Genomic DNA, 14,997 nt, shown 5'->3' with positions numbered 1-14,997 from the left:
CATATTTGATATTAAGCTGCCCAGAGGTTCTCACTGTGTGTTTTAGCAGCTCTGTTGTATATTGTATGAAAGTCCTCTCTCTTGATCACGACAAATTCTACCATTTGGATTTGTCTGTAATTGTACAATCTGATTCTTGCTTTCAGATATCAGTTCCTCCTCTTCTAACTTATTTAGGTCCCTTTATGTTTCTCTCTGGAATTTACAACCTCATGTTTTCTGTGAATTTCCTGATATGCTGCTTCTCTTATTTTCCAAGTGCTCTATTATGTCATGGTTGTTTTTTTCCTTCAGTGAAATCCACACAAACATTGCCATTCATTTCAGGCACTTTCCTATGTAAAATCTGATCTTCTGGGAATGCATTGTTGTTTACTATTTAAACACCTTGTTTTAGAAATGGGATAAAAGAAACTAGAATTGATTGACTTTATTTTTTAAAAAATCTTGTGGTGCTTCCTAACAAGACAACCCTTCAAGTCTCCTTATTCTCTCACATCCATTTTGTCTTAAGGCAGCCTTTCTGTTGGAGATCTAGTAATGGTGAATGGATTGTTGTTCCAGCTTTCTCTTCCCCTAAACTTCCTGGGAACAGTGTACAGAGAGACCAGACAAGCACTTATAGATATGAATACCTTGTTTACGCTTCTCAGTGTAGATACCAGAATTAAAGTAAGTAGTAGCTTATTTTCCTAAAGTATCTGTGTATTTAATAGGGCTGGTTTCTGGCAATGCCGTCATTTCACCCTGTTTGTTACCTTCCAGGTTTAATTTCTGTTCAAGAAAGAGATTTTGTCTAAGGATATTGTTCTGCCTCGTTTAAGTGCAGTTAGTGCAATAGCAGCTGCTTTTTTCTTGCAGAATCTTTCAATGACAGCAAAAGTTGCTTCGTGGAAGCTCTGTTTGTACTGAATTTCTTTTATTTAAGTATTCATGCCTTATGCTTGAATTTTTATTTGTAATTAATGATGCAGAGTTTGTTACTCCAAAAGAAGTTGTGAAGCAGAGTGTTTAAAGCAGAAGATTTTACTTTCTTTGGGGAAAAAGGGGAACAAAACAATTTAACTTGTGTGGTGGATTATAATTACTGTCAACGTATCCAAGCTGGAGTGTCTATTTGTCTTTTTCTGAGCTAGGAAATGGACTGTTCAGCTTGTTGAACTGCTTGAGATACTTTCTGGGCAGCATATAAAATGGCACTCTCCTTTAATAGGACAAAGAGCTGGCTCCACCCCTGCAGATCACACCGCAGACTGCTTCCATCGCCTTCGATAATGTGCATTTTGAATACCTTGAGGGGCAGAAAGTCCTTGCTGGAGTGTCTTTTGAAGTCCCCGCAGGAAAGAAAGTGGCCATTGTAGGAGGTAGTGGGTCAGGGTGGGTAAATGGACTAAATACGCCAATCGATGCAGAATTTTGTTTCTTCAGTGCATTTGTTCTTGTGTTTTGCTTTTTCTTGTTTGTGTTTGTGACATCAGTTCTGTTGGGAGACTGTAAATAACAAACCAGAAATGTACATTAGCTTCAATTCTTTTCAATTTCAGGAAAAGCACAATTGTAAGATTATTATTTCGTTTCTATGAACCTCAGAAAGGAAATATTTATATTGCTGGACAGAACATCCAAGATATCAGTTTGGAAAGTCTGAGAAAGGCAATAGGAGTTGTACCTCAGGTATACCATGTTTCGTTCTCCCCAAGTAGTCCACTGTAGTAGTAATTCTGGGTATTCTGACACTGGTTCAGTGAAGGCCAATCCTAACGCATGTCTAGTTCTGGTGAAAGTCACCATGCCGCTTTTATTTTTTTTCCTTTGGGAAATATTATGTATTTATGTGCATCATCATATAGATCCAATTTCTGAAATGTGTTTAAGCCTCTTCATGAGAAACTGCCTCCAGCTTAAAGTGATTTAGCTTTAGAGTTGATTACCACCCATAACAATTCAGTAAAGTAGTAGAAATATGCATGACATACATATATTTAGGACACAAAATGTATTAATCCCATTTTTGGGAACAGAAATTTTCCCAAATACTTCTACCTTCAGCTTTGTAGAAAAATATGAGATATTCTGGATTGTTTTTTTTTTTTCATGCAGTAGGGACAGTTTTTAAACTACTGTTCATGATTTCTTGTTTAAAATATTCTTTCCATAAATGTAGGATGCTGTTCTCTTCCACAATACTATCTACTACAATCTGCTTTATGGCAATATCGATGCCACACCAGAAGAGGTGTACGCGGTAGCAAAACTGGCAGGAATCCACGATGCTATTCTTCGAATGCCAAATGGTTACAACACTCAGGTTGGTGAACGAGGACTCAAACTCTCAGGTAGGTTCTTAAGTGCATACGTTCTTTGTGTCGCTCTTGCTACCACCTAGTTCAACATGTAGTTTATTCCTCGATCAGACTTGCTTTTAGCTTATTTACATTATAACATAATCGTAAGGCTAAATATTAATATGGAGATCTTTAGTCTAAGACACCTGTAGTCTACAAGATATTTAAAGGGATGTATTTTCAGGGGATAGTGTTAAATGAGTTGCATGTAATGCATCTAAGTGATCTTTCTCATAATCTGTTTGGGTAGAGGAATGTGTGTGAATAGAACCGGGAACTTTATGTGTGTGCTTTGCATGTAGGATGTGATAGGCTTATATATCTCCATAGACCTTCCAAATTAGAATTCTTAAATCTAAGCTCGTTAACAGCTGCAAGTTAGGTGGTGTTTTGGTTTTGCTGTTGATAGTAAGTAAGGCAACGGGATATGTTGCTGCAGCATGCTCATTTTGGACCCTGTTGGTAATGAAGGGGCCTTTGTGTCTTGTGTGTTTCTTACCTGTGAATTGTATAAGAAGCAACATGAAAATGGTGTCTGCATATCTGCAATCTATGGACTTATACAACCTTGGTAGTGAAACAAAAAACCCACAAGTTTAGGTTCTCAAGGTTCCTCCATATTTGGGTATGCACTCTACACAATAGCGTGACTGTTCTAGACCAGAAAGATCATATCATGGCATTAGCCGGGCTTTGCTAGGCATGCTAGCCTTTCGGGGCCACTCATACACAGAATTCACTTTACTAGTTCTTCTCTACAGCTGAAAAAGGTCTTCACCAAGAGGGTTGTCAGGCATTGGAACAGGCTGCCCAGGGCAGTGCTGGAGTCACCATCCCTGGAAGGGTTTGAAAGATGCAGAGATGAGGCTCTTAGGGACATGGTTTAGTGGTGGACTTGGCAGTGCCAGGTTAGCGGTTGGACTTGGTGATCGTAAAGTTCTTTTCAGCCATAAGTGTTTCGATGTCCCATTCCAAATCTGGAGAAGCACGTGCAGGCACGTTGGAGTTTCCGTCCAAGAAAAACACTAAGTCCTGACTTGTTTTGTCTTTTTAAAAAAATATTTTGTGGGAGAAATTGGGTGAGTGAGAGCTCTGTGAATTTAAGTGTCTTCTTTGAAATCCAGCCATTTTATATGTGGGATGAAAAATGGAGGTTTTGGGGAGCACTGGTGTGGTGGGTGTCTCAGTGAAAGGCACAATGGCCATTAACAGAAATCACCGAGCTGTGAACAGCGGCAGCGGCGTGTGGGGCCAGTAAAGGCCATGATCTTAATTTGGGACCCTGTGAACAGTTAAATCTATTCAGCACAGCAAATAATTAGTTTAAAAAATAACGACTAAATTAAATTCTCCCTGTATGCAAAAAATTAATACATTATGGATTTCTTTCTTCAAGTAAATGAACAGTTTACTTCCTTGTGGACTGATGTTAGAAAACTGTATGTCAGAAGTGCTGGCTTGATATTTCAAAACTGATTTTTTTATATATATTTGGCAAGAACTTTAGTACAAAGGAGAGTCCCTGATGACTGGGCAGTAGCCTGGGTATGAGTTGCTCTCCCCTAGTGTGATGATTTTTTTCCTTACTTGTGTGCTATCAAAATAGGCATAGGGAAATCTTAATTCCAATGAGAACTTTATCAATTGGAGTGGTGAAATAAGCATTTAATGCGGTTCTTACTGATCTCAGTGATTGACTCAGAGAGAGTAAATCATGAAAAACAAGCTGTTTTGGCTTTTTTCAAGTAGAATCCATTTCAGTGTTTTCTAATAGATGTGTGTGATAGACAGAGCTGTTACAGCCCCAACCCCTGGCTTTGTGAACAAAACAGTCGCCGTGCTGCTGCCCTGAATATGAATGGAGAAGAACATGAAACAAGTCAATATGCTACAAATGTAATGAAAGACCTTGGATTTTGTTATTGTAGTATGTCTTTCAAACATGGATATTGTCAAGCTGTGAGTTTTTGAACATGCTTTAGAGGATAGAGACAGTATATTAAAATAGACTAAGTAAATTCTACAGTTCTAATTGCTACGGAGTTCTGCCAAAGACAGTTAAAATTTGAACTGCAGCATTATTATCAGCCTTTTAAATGGTTTATTAAAGCGTGTTCTCTCCTGATAGGAATGGAACATTAACAAGAATAAAATGATAATAAATGGAATGTTTTGAAGCCTTGAATAAAACAAAGGAGGGACAAGAGCACAAATGTGAAATGTTTGCATTGCATACCAAATGGTTAACAGATTTTAAGCTCTCAAATTTACCTGTTTTACTGTCTGTAAAGGTTTTTCTTGGGTAGATGTTGGCAGCAAGGATTGTGAAGAAAGGAAACTATAGTCTGAAACTTGGTCATATCAGAAACCAACAGGCAGTAGATTAAAGGTGGTTTTCAGCACCATATTAATTGTGTTCTTTAATTAAATTTGCTGGTTAAAGCTGTTAGGTATGGACAGAGCACTGTTCATTTGTGAGAGAAGACAGATCTTTGTGTGCAAATTGGCAGAGCTTAGACCAAGTAAATGAGCTCATACTCCTTGGTGTATGGAGTGAGTTACTGTGTATTGCTGATAGTTACCTGGTCTTTCCTTGTAGCATGTACAAAATAGTTCTGTCATTTTCTAAAACGATAAGCAATCTTGAATTGCTTTGGATTTACCAAGGAGCAGGCACTTGTGTGATATCTTATACAGCATGCACGGACCTACAACTATGATGTATATTAAAAGAAAAAAAAAGGAGAAGGGGGGAAATAACCACTGCCCCAAACAGTCATGTCTACTGTTGGATTTAGAATATGTCAATTGTAACTTCATCTTTTTTTTCCCTCTCCTGTCCTCCACCCCCTGCGCTGCCTTCAGGAGGAGAAAAGCAAAGAGTTGCAATTGCTAGAGCAATGTTAAAGGAGCCACATATTTTTCTCTATGATGAAGCCACATCATCTTTAGATTCAATCACAGAAGAGGTAAATTGGAATTTTAAAAAAGTATAAATCTTAAGTGGTGTAATGGTGTCTGATTCTGATGCTTTTTCCTTGTTCTTTTCCTCTCAGAAAATATTCTGTTCTTTTTGCCAGATTGCTAGCATCTGTCTTCCTGGTATTATTATTATTAGGAGATGGTTAAGGCCTTTTCCTGAAGGCCAGACCAGTGATACGGAGTCTCTGTCTCCCTTGAGAGATAGAAAATATACCCAGAGCTGATATCCTTCACTGTTTTACACTCTTGACGTCCCATTCACTGTTGAACATTCATCTCGAAGTTGTTGCAAATACCTCATGTAGCCATGAAGTATGAAGCTTTCCAGTCCACTTTGAAAGGTGTTTAGATGACACCTAGCATTCACTAAAAATGTCTCATAAGGAGTTGTGACGTAACGCAGAACAGAAAATCTCCTGTTTGCGGTGCAGCGTCAGTCTGAGATGCAAACCGGGTAGGTGTAGCCTGCAGTGTTGGTAGTAATTTGCATTCACTCCTCAGGAAGGGCTGGGAAACATCAGAGCGTTGTGACATAGACATCGTGACACTGCCACAGTAACTGCGTCAGGCTTCACCACTATATCTTTGCTTAAACACAGAACTCTCAGCACCAGCCGTCATTTCACAAACTAATGTCAGCTAGAGCTAGGTTTGTGTTCACTTATGCAGATTACTGAGTGAGTTTATTGATGTGTAATCACTAAATTACTTTAATTTTCCAGATACAAAGAAATCAGAGTACAAACTGTACCTCTGTATAGTACAGCGTTCAAATATAGTGCAGAAATGTTCATAACGCACAGTTCTACAGAACACTGCTTGGTTTCCTTCTCTCTTTTGCTGTATTTATTGCAAGAATTGTAAGCAAAGCTGAAGGTTTCACAGCAGAACTGCACTTTAAAGACTGTATGTCTGGTAATTGAAATGTTTTCTGTCAAAGGCAAACAGGAAGTTTTATGGAAAGATAAAGTGGATGCTTCACTTCCCGATTAGTGCTGCTTGCATTTGAATGCAGTTTGGGAAGGTGGAAGGCTGCCCAAAAGGAAGCAGCAGATAGATGGATAATTCCCAGGACTGCTTTATGTTCCACACTGGCATGATAGAGAGAGGGATGCTTTTCTTTAACTGTCACTGACTGGAAAGTATGGTGATGATGATCTACTATTTTCATGTGCCTTCACTGCAGTTCATGTTGATTTTGTAGCATGGCTACACAAGGAACTTTTTCCTGAAATCAAGTGACGCTTCTCTTCCTTTGTCCGTTGGGGTATCTCCATTTTTCTGTGAATACAAGCTTTTTTTGCAGTTTGAGGACTTCATCAGAGCCACAGATATTTAACGCTTGGGATTCTTCTGTTTCTTCTGTAGATACTCGTAGCTGGTTCTTACTAGGAAGCTATAGCCCTACTGAAGATGTTTTTCAAAGCTCATTTACAGTCATTCGCATATTTCCAAACAGCATTTGATTCCTCTTCATGCTACCTAGGACTGTGTGAGAGTTTGTCTATATTTTAATCTTGCAGAATATCCTCAGCGCCATGAGGGACATGGTGAAACACCGAACATCGGTTTTCATTGCCCACAGGTTGTCAACAGTAGTTGATGCAGACGAAATCCTCGTGCTGGATCAGGTGAGGCGATCACCCTGTGGTGTGTAATTTTCATGTGTCAGTGTTGTTTTAGGGAATCTGTGTATCAATTTTGAAATAATATACTCCCACCAAGCTACGGAAAGTTCTTTTTTTTAATTGAAGTGAGCCGTGTTAGATAATTCTAGCCCAAGCTTTGCTTTTTATATATTTCTCTTCTTTGCAACTAAGAGTTTATCGGTTGCAAAAACTTGCATGTGTCACTCTCTTATACGCTGTATTTTTACTTCATTTGCATAGTTCACTTATTTACATGTTCTTTATATGGATTATGACAGATTTCACATGATGCTCTGGGACTGGGTTAATGTTGCATGTTTTTAATCTAACTTATTACATATTTCTGTCAGGTTAGGTTTCCTAATATGTTCCCCAATTTATGCTTCATTCTCATTACTGAGTGTCTGTTTTTCACCTACATCCATAGCTGTGTTTTTTCTTAGAGCAGAAAGAGAGAGAACAGCATGTTCTCTTTCCATGCAGATAAAATTGTTGTAGGATTGTTCAATTCATTATGTTATAAATCTGAACAATCATCTATTGTACCTGTAGAAAAGTGATTGTTCCCTTTCCGTGTGCTTCTCCTATAAGAAAAAAAAGAAGTTTCAACATTTGATTTACTAATATCTCTATTCATCTGTTACCTGATATTCAGTCTGTTCTAAATCCGTTTTCTTCTCGATTACCCACACCTGGCTGTAGATTTAAAATAAACAGCTGTTCTTATTAGAACTTAATAGTTACTCTTTTAACTGATCATGCTGGAAATACAGTGGTCTAATCTGATCATAAATGTTAAATTTATCTCTGCATTCATTTTTTTCAGTTGCTATTTATATGCTTGTGATTATAGGTGTATTTAGTGACTAAAATAAGCATATCTAAAGGAAAATAAATTATTTCTACAGTACATTAAATGATTTCATGGGGAATTAAAACAAAATCTTACGAAATAGTGACATTCATGACTATCTTTGCTATACAAATCACAGCTCCATAGGAATCCCAAAATGAATCACTCCTGCTCTCTGCAGTTTTTATTTGGTTTTGATCTTGTTTTTTCAACTTCTGCTGAAAAATCATTTCCTAAGGTGTATCCTTTATGTAAGTGCATGTTAAAACATCTTGCAAATGTTTTTTCACATGTTATGAGGCAATCTGCGACTTTTTGTTTTCGACGCAAGTTTTCACAGCTTACTAAGAGTGTGTTTTGTGTTATAGTGTAACTGTTAAATTGAAAATAAAAGCACAACCTAAAGCTGTAAAACAGCTAGGGTGCTCGCTTTCCTGAATGTTGTTAGTGTAACAAAGATTGTGAATGAGCGAGGCAGCGTGGTGCATCACTTCTAGTGCTCAGCTGCTTCGTGCTCAGCAGAGAGTTGCCTCTTGTCATCCCATTTTGATTGACGAGCGCTGCGCTAACAGCCAGATAAACAGGGCTCCGGAGGAGAGACGAGGCGAGGTGGCTGTGGCTGGGTTTGCTTAGCTGTGGAAATCTGGCAGCACAATTGCAGCACCTTTGCCCAGGTAACATCAGAATCATCCTTGAGGGAGTAAACAAACATTGTATTCATGATGTTGATCTTAATGCCGTGAAGCTGAACAGAGAAGTTACATTTCTGATGGTTGTTCAAGAGTCAGGAAAAGAAAGGCCATAATTCCAAAGACTCATCTCTACTACAATTAACTCTCTAAATTAACCACTTGAAGTTTTTAAATAAATTCTGCAGTTATGTTGGTCAAGTGTGTCTTTGTTCAGATTCCACCAGCATGACTAGTAATAGAAGTGACAAGACCCAATTTTTTTCCCAGCATGTTCATCAGCAGCTGTCACAAGGAGGTAGATTTAATTGTAGATCAGAATTTAGAACTAATATAAAATCCGTGTAGTTGTCCATATAATGCTGTCTCTTCCTAAAAAAAGTGATAGCTGGAGAACGAATACATTATTTTAATTTGAAGTCAGTGGATGTAAATGTGTAAAAGTAAAAAGATGAGTCTTTTTTTTGAAGAGATGTGTTGTTGCACTGTCCATAGGATTTGAGTTCTTTCCAACTCTTCCTTCCCATTTCCACAACAATGGTCAGTAAATCATCTTTGCTCTTGAGAAGAGCACAGATGAACTGAACTGCTGGCTTGATTTTCATGGCATCAATCACAATACTGAGTACCCATCTGAAAAGCACAATTTAGACTAATTGTTTTTAGGATTTTATTTGTAAATGTGTTTTGCTTCTCTGGTACAAATCTCTCTCTCTATGCCCTTTTCTTTTAGCTTCTTAGTGTGTGTTTGTTAGCAAGCGAAGACAAATACAGATTTGAAAACAAACATTCGTATGACTTTTGCACTGGTGGTTTAACACCTTGCTCCTCATACAGAGGTCTACATTGACTTTAAATAGTTCTTCCAGTTTAGATTATAAAACTTTCCATGTTGCTGGACTTGAAATTTTGTCCAGATGGACAAAAGGCATATGCATTCCTGTTGATGTAAGTTTGAGAAGCTCCTCATTTTCGGCTTGCAGCGTAACGCATGATTCAGTGCACCACACTGTCTTTCATTGCTGTGTCAAGCTTCTTCTCAATAGTTGTTGTAGTCAATAGTGCAAAACTGTAGCCTGTATCTTGGCAGAATTTATATTCCTAAATAAATACTGCTAAAGATCTGGTCATATTGATTACCAATTTACTCCTCTTCTTTTCCAGGGTAAAGTGGTGGAACGTGGCCGGCATGCAGACCTCCTTGCAAACCCGAACAATCTCTATTATGAAATGTGGCATACACAGAGCAGCAAAGTACTAAATAGTCACAACCACCAAAACTGGGAAGAGAGAAATAATCGGATGTCCAAAGAGGAGGAAAGGAAGAAACTTGAAGAAGAAATTAGCAATAGTGTGAAAGGCTGTGGAAACTGTTCATGCTAAGTATGAGCCTGGATAATCTTCTATAACAGGTTAAAAATGCACAATATTACAGTGAAGCCCAGCCCTTCTTTCTAAGTCAGTGTTCAAAAACTTCCTGCGTTTTGCAGTTTTTGGGTTTTACAGTTTCTCAGAGGGACTTAATTTCAACCAAAGGAGTTCTATTTTTACATCTTTAGAAATCTCTAATATTCAGTGGCATCTGCAAGAGCTGAGCTTTTTCAGAAACTTTAAACTTCTCAACTAAGAGTGTAATTTATGGCAATTTTTAGGCACTGGTAAATTCTCCTGGTAGTTGCTTGAGGTGGATTATTAAATTGTAGACAGATTTGTCCCTGGCTTACATTATTTCTCATCATTAATGGTTGATAAATATGTCATGTTTTAATTGTAATTGGGCTAATTTGAACTCATCTGCAAGGAAGATGCAATTTAAATTATGCAGTGGTGTTCTGGTTTAAAATGTTCATCCTTGTAAAGAAGAAGAAAAGCCTCGACAAAACATTAGAATTAGCCATCTTGCCCTTGAAAAACACCTTTCATACTGGAGTATCAGGAAATGTATTGGTATTATTCGAAAAGAAAACTATCAGTATTTTTAAGAGCTGTCAGAAGTCTTGTAGTTGAACAAATATTGTGTGACTTTACAGAAAACATACATTTTGTATGTCAATATAAAGAATCAGAAGTTTCATATAAATGAAAAAAAACTTGAGTTCAGGTTTCTGTATCGTCAGCATCCGCTGTAGCAGCCAAAGCAGAACGCCGACACTTTTTCTATTTCAGTCCTGGTCTTAGGGAGCAATTAAATTCAATAAAGACTTCCATAAATTTCTGTTATGTCATTAGTGTATGAGAAAATGACCTGGATAACGTTGAAAGCGTGGCTGTAATAACCTCATTTCAGTAGTCAAAACTTCTTCAGTGTCAAGAAACCTCGGTGTTTGTGATTTGCAGGACACTGTAGGTGCATTGGGTTTGTGTGGCCAGGCTCTGGTAGCACGGGTTGGTGCAGAGGTGGCTTCTGAGAAGCTGCCAGAAGCTTCCCCGAAGTCCAACAGAGCCAATGGTGGTTGGTTCCAAGGTGGCCCCACTGCTGGCCAAGGCTGAGCCCATCAGCAACAGTGGCAATGCCTCTGGGCTAACATAGTTAAGAAGGGGGGAAAAAACCTGCACAACAGCAACTGCTGAGAGAGGAGTGAGAATATGTGAGAGGAACAACCCTGCAGACACCAAGGTCAGTGCAGAAGGAGGGCAGGAGACTTGTGACCCCATGGAGGACCCATAGTGGAGCAGGGGGGAAGTGTGAGGAGGAAGGAGCAGCAGAGACAACGTGATGAACCGACCACATCTCCATTCCCCAACCTCTGCACTGCTCAGGGGGAGGTGATGAAGAAATTGGGAGTGAAGTTGAGCCTGGGAAGAAGGGAGGGGTGGAGAGAAAGGTGGTTTAAAATTTGCTTTTATTTCCTATTACCCTACTCTGATTTGACTGGCAATAAATTAATTTCCCCAAGTCAAGTCTGTTTTGCCCATGATGATAAGTGCTGAGAGATCTCCCTGTCCTTATCTCAACCCGTGAGCATCTTGTTGTATTTTCTCCCCATCCAGCTGAGGTGGGGAGTGATGGAGCAGCTTTGGTGGGCACCTGGTGACCAGCCGGGGTCAACGCACCGCAGCACGATTGTATTTCAGGCCTTATCTCTTCAGGGAGATTGACTGGATCTATTTCTCACTGGTTATTCTGGCATCATTCTTCGTGTTGAATTTAAAAAGAAAAAAAATCCTTTTGGATGTTGAAAAATAACATTTTTTTCCTGGGGAATTATACCAGTATAATTACACTGATATAATTACATTCGTAAATCAGATGCAAGATTTCTCAGGGTGGGCACTAGCAAAGCACTGAGTTTGGTTCTTCCGGAGATTCAGTTGCCAAGAGTTCTTTTTTGTGTTAGGCCCTTCCCTGCAACTGCGCATAAGGAACAGTAACTTGCTACCTTTTCTGCTAGTTACTCATTTTCTACTAAAATGATAGATCAAAAAACCCAACCTGGCATCAATCTCCAGTTAAAAATAAGTTTAAAAGTGTATCAAATGCAAGGACTTTCATTTTCATCCTTGGAGTGCAGCAGCAAAGTGAAGCCTTGTTAATGTAGTGGCAGTTCAGAATTGTTCTAGCTTACAGTCTTCCTTTTATTTTCACTAATTGTCTCCATTTTTAGTCTCTGACAGCAGTGAGGTTGACTATAGAGGTACAGTTATATTTGAACTGCCAGAAACAGTTAGCAAAGGTTAATTAAAAAGTCTTTTTGTGAGGCATCTCCATTTCCAGTGTCGTCGCTAATAAAAAACCCAAACAATGTGTCGTCCCTCCCCACCCCACCCGAGCTAGATTTTGGAATCAAATAATTTCTCTACTCTTGCATGCAGCAGGTAGTGTGCAAAGGCTGTAAAGAGGAACATTTCAGTCCTGAAGATTTTCTTTTCTTTGGCACAAGTGTTAAAAATATCACTGGTCTGAAAGTTGGAGGAAAAGCATGTTTTTCTCCATGAACAGTTTTCCATATTGCAGAGCTTGGACATGCTGGAAATTGTCTACAGAGCACACATATTGTCTTTTAAATGTCTGAAACCAGAAACCATTCTAATGCCAGTTTTATTGTGTTTGTGAAAGGACGTTGTCAGAACAAGTGGTTATACAAAGCTGATGGGTTTTATCACTGGGGATGGATTTGCAAGTACTCTGTGAGTCTGTTTTCAGATGGGAAATACCAGAAATGATCAATGGTTGTTTTAATCTAGGAAGGGTTTGATATAGCTATAAGGCCATCATTTTAAATGCCAATTATCGTGCTGCAGCGTCGTCCAATTTTAAGCAAATTGAATGACGGGAGGTAACTCTTTTGACAGGCATTTCCTAAAAAGAGGCCAGTCGTACAGTAGAATATTTGTTCTAAAGAACTGCAGTGGAGGTGACTGAAAACTCCTGTGTCATGGAGTTGGTGGATAAACGTTCTGGACTTGTCCGTGGCTTTATTGGAAGGAATGATCTCCATACTTCTTACACACAGGTTACAAAAATTTACTTTGCCATTGGAAATTTAGCAGCTACACACATGAAATGGAGAAAATCTTTAAAAAAGGCTTCCATACTAATGAGAGCAAAAAAGGTTTCTCTCCCCCCGTTGCTATCCCAAGTTAAATGGGAAGAACTTGCTATCAAAGCAGAACAAGTCACCGCGGAGCTGAAGGGCTGTGAGGAGCAGGATCCTCGGCTGCCGCAGCCTCGCGCAGCTCGAGCGAGCAGATCCCAGAAGGACACGCCGGGCGCTGGGTTTTGCACGTGAGCAGGTATCGCAGTAGCAATGCTTGGTGATTCTCTTGTCTGCTAGAAATTAAAACCGGTGCTCTCTTGTTTCTTTTTTATTATTTTCTTTTTTATTTATGTACTATGACTCCAAAGTGTCACCATTTGAGGCAGATGTTTGAAACGCTGAATGGGAGGGTCATGGCTTTGGAGAGACTCTGTCGTGCGCTGACTCTTGAGACAATATATATGGCATCTCTTTAAAAAGCCCTACAGTTTCTTACAGAAAACGGATTTCTTTTGGAACTCTTTAAGTCTCTGTGAATCTCGGTAGTTCTGCTCTTCCGCAATCTGGACCATCGCTTTTCTGAACAGGAGTTTTTCATAGTCTGGCCTCTTAGCTGGTGTTGTTTCAAAATTCAAGTTATCTACCATTACAAAATCTTTATCTGCAGCTTTAGAGTGGAAAAAGCTATTTATTTTTTTCCCCTTTCATTCTCTGTTTTTAAAGGAAATATGCTTGTGAGAAATGGACATTAAAGATGGGCTGCGTCTTACAGTGCTTAGTCGTCTCTTAACTATGAACTTACAGAATTTAATTCCAGTGTAAAAAACTTATCAGGCACAGGATTTGAAGACACAACACACAAAATTTTAGCTGTTCTAACCTACAAGTTCGAAAACTTAATTAGTGGTTGTTGGGGAGGTTGTTTTGCTTTTTATGAACGGAAATTAGTAACTTGCTACTGGCAGATGATCCGCAGGTTTACTCGCAGCAGTTACATGGATTAGTAGTTACCTACATCTCTTAACACTGAGACTTCAAATTATATTCAAGTTTTCAGAATGGAAATGTAAAATATACATTGTACAGTGGGGTGATGGTTGTTCAAGAGGAACAACAAAATAGTTGTGTAAACATTCTGCTGGAAGGCTTCTTCCCCTGATTCCCATTGTTCATCCGTGTGTAGATAACTATTACTAAATAAAGGATTTATCTTTGTGAATAGAAATGGGTGTCCTGTCAAAATGGCTCTTCCAGCTTTGCAGCGATTTCCAGAGGAAACAGTCAAGTCACTGGGGTGGAATGTGAATAGCAGTGATTTTTATAACTATGGGACTATGGCTCTTTCACTCAAAGGGAAGTTTGAATCAGCTTTTTCAGGAAAAACGATTGTTTGCGGTGCTCCATGATGATGGTAAAGATGGTAACAAATTCGGGGGGGGGTTGTGTTAGCACAAGGCAACCAAATTCCAGATGCTCCATCGGAAAGGTAAGTTCATATAGTGCATCTGAATTTGGTCCCACACAGCTTTTATATCCCCTTTATTTCAGTGTATGGAGCTGCAAACACATCATGCATCGTGCTGATGAAACTGCAAATTCTTGTTAAAAGCTTGATTATTTCTTACTTTAAAATACTGAATTTTTATAAATGTAAATGTTAACTTTTGAACCATAGAAGTAGATGCGTTTTAAGAATTTGCTTGAGCCCTCGACATGACACTGTGTGTAATTACTGACTGGATTTCTTGTTCTGTGTAGGTGTAACTAATTTCTTATTATCAAATGAAAAAACAGGAAATTACTCTATTTATTTACGCGTAATTTTGATAGGTCTCCAAGTGCACTCACACCATGGGCAAAACGGGTGAATCTTTGAGTCTTGGAATGATACTGACAAAATAAAAGGCATTAATATTTGAGAAGAGCTATAATGGGAGTATGTTGGGTTTTGTCTTCATGTATACATATAACTTCTATTAGTGCTAATTTGAGTTGCATGCG

At 38.8% G+C, this 14,997-nt stretch overlaps 1 protein-coding gene across 1 annotated transcript in view; it reads left to right on the top strand.

Moving 5' to 3' along the window:
• The window catches only part of ABCB7 (ATP binding cassette subfamily B member 7), a 38,184-nt gene extending 27,451 nt beyond the window's left edge, over positions 1-10,733 (top strand). The window contains exons 10-16 of the mRNA XM_082061778.1: positions 515-672; positions 1,214-1,377; positions 1,545-1,674; positions 2,165-2,336; positions 5,211-5,314; positions 6,851-6,958; positions 9,683-10,733. Of these exons, the coding sequence (XP_081917904.1) occupies positions 515-672; positions 1,214-1,377; positions 1,545-1,674; positions 2,165-2,336; positions 5,211-5,314; positions 6,851-6,958; positions 9,683-9,901 (1,055 nt within the window). The 3' untranslated portion in view covers positions 9,902-10,733. The remainder of the gene's footprint in view (positions 1-514; positions 673-1,213; positions 1,378-1,544; positions 1,675-2,164; positions 2,337-5,210; positions 5,315-6,850; positions 6,959-9,682) is intronic.
• Positions 10,734-14,997: the final 4,264 nt, after the last annotated feature.

Source organism: Streptopelia decaocto, assembly GCF_964273445.1.
Source record: "Streptopelia decaocto genome assembly, chromosome: 10".
NCBI lineage: Eukaryota > Metazoa > Chordata > Aves > Columbiformes > Columbidae > Streptopelia > Streptopelia decaocto.
Note: the sequence above shows the minus strand (reverse complement) of the source record. Positions and strands in the feature narration are given on the sequence as shown.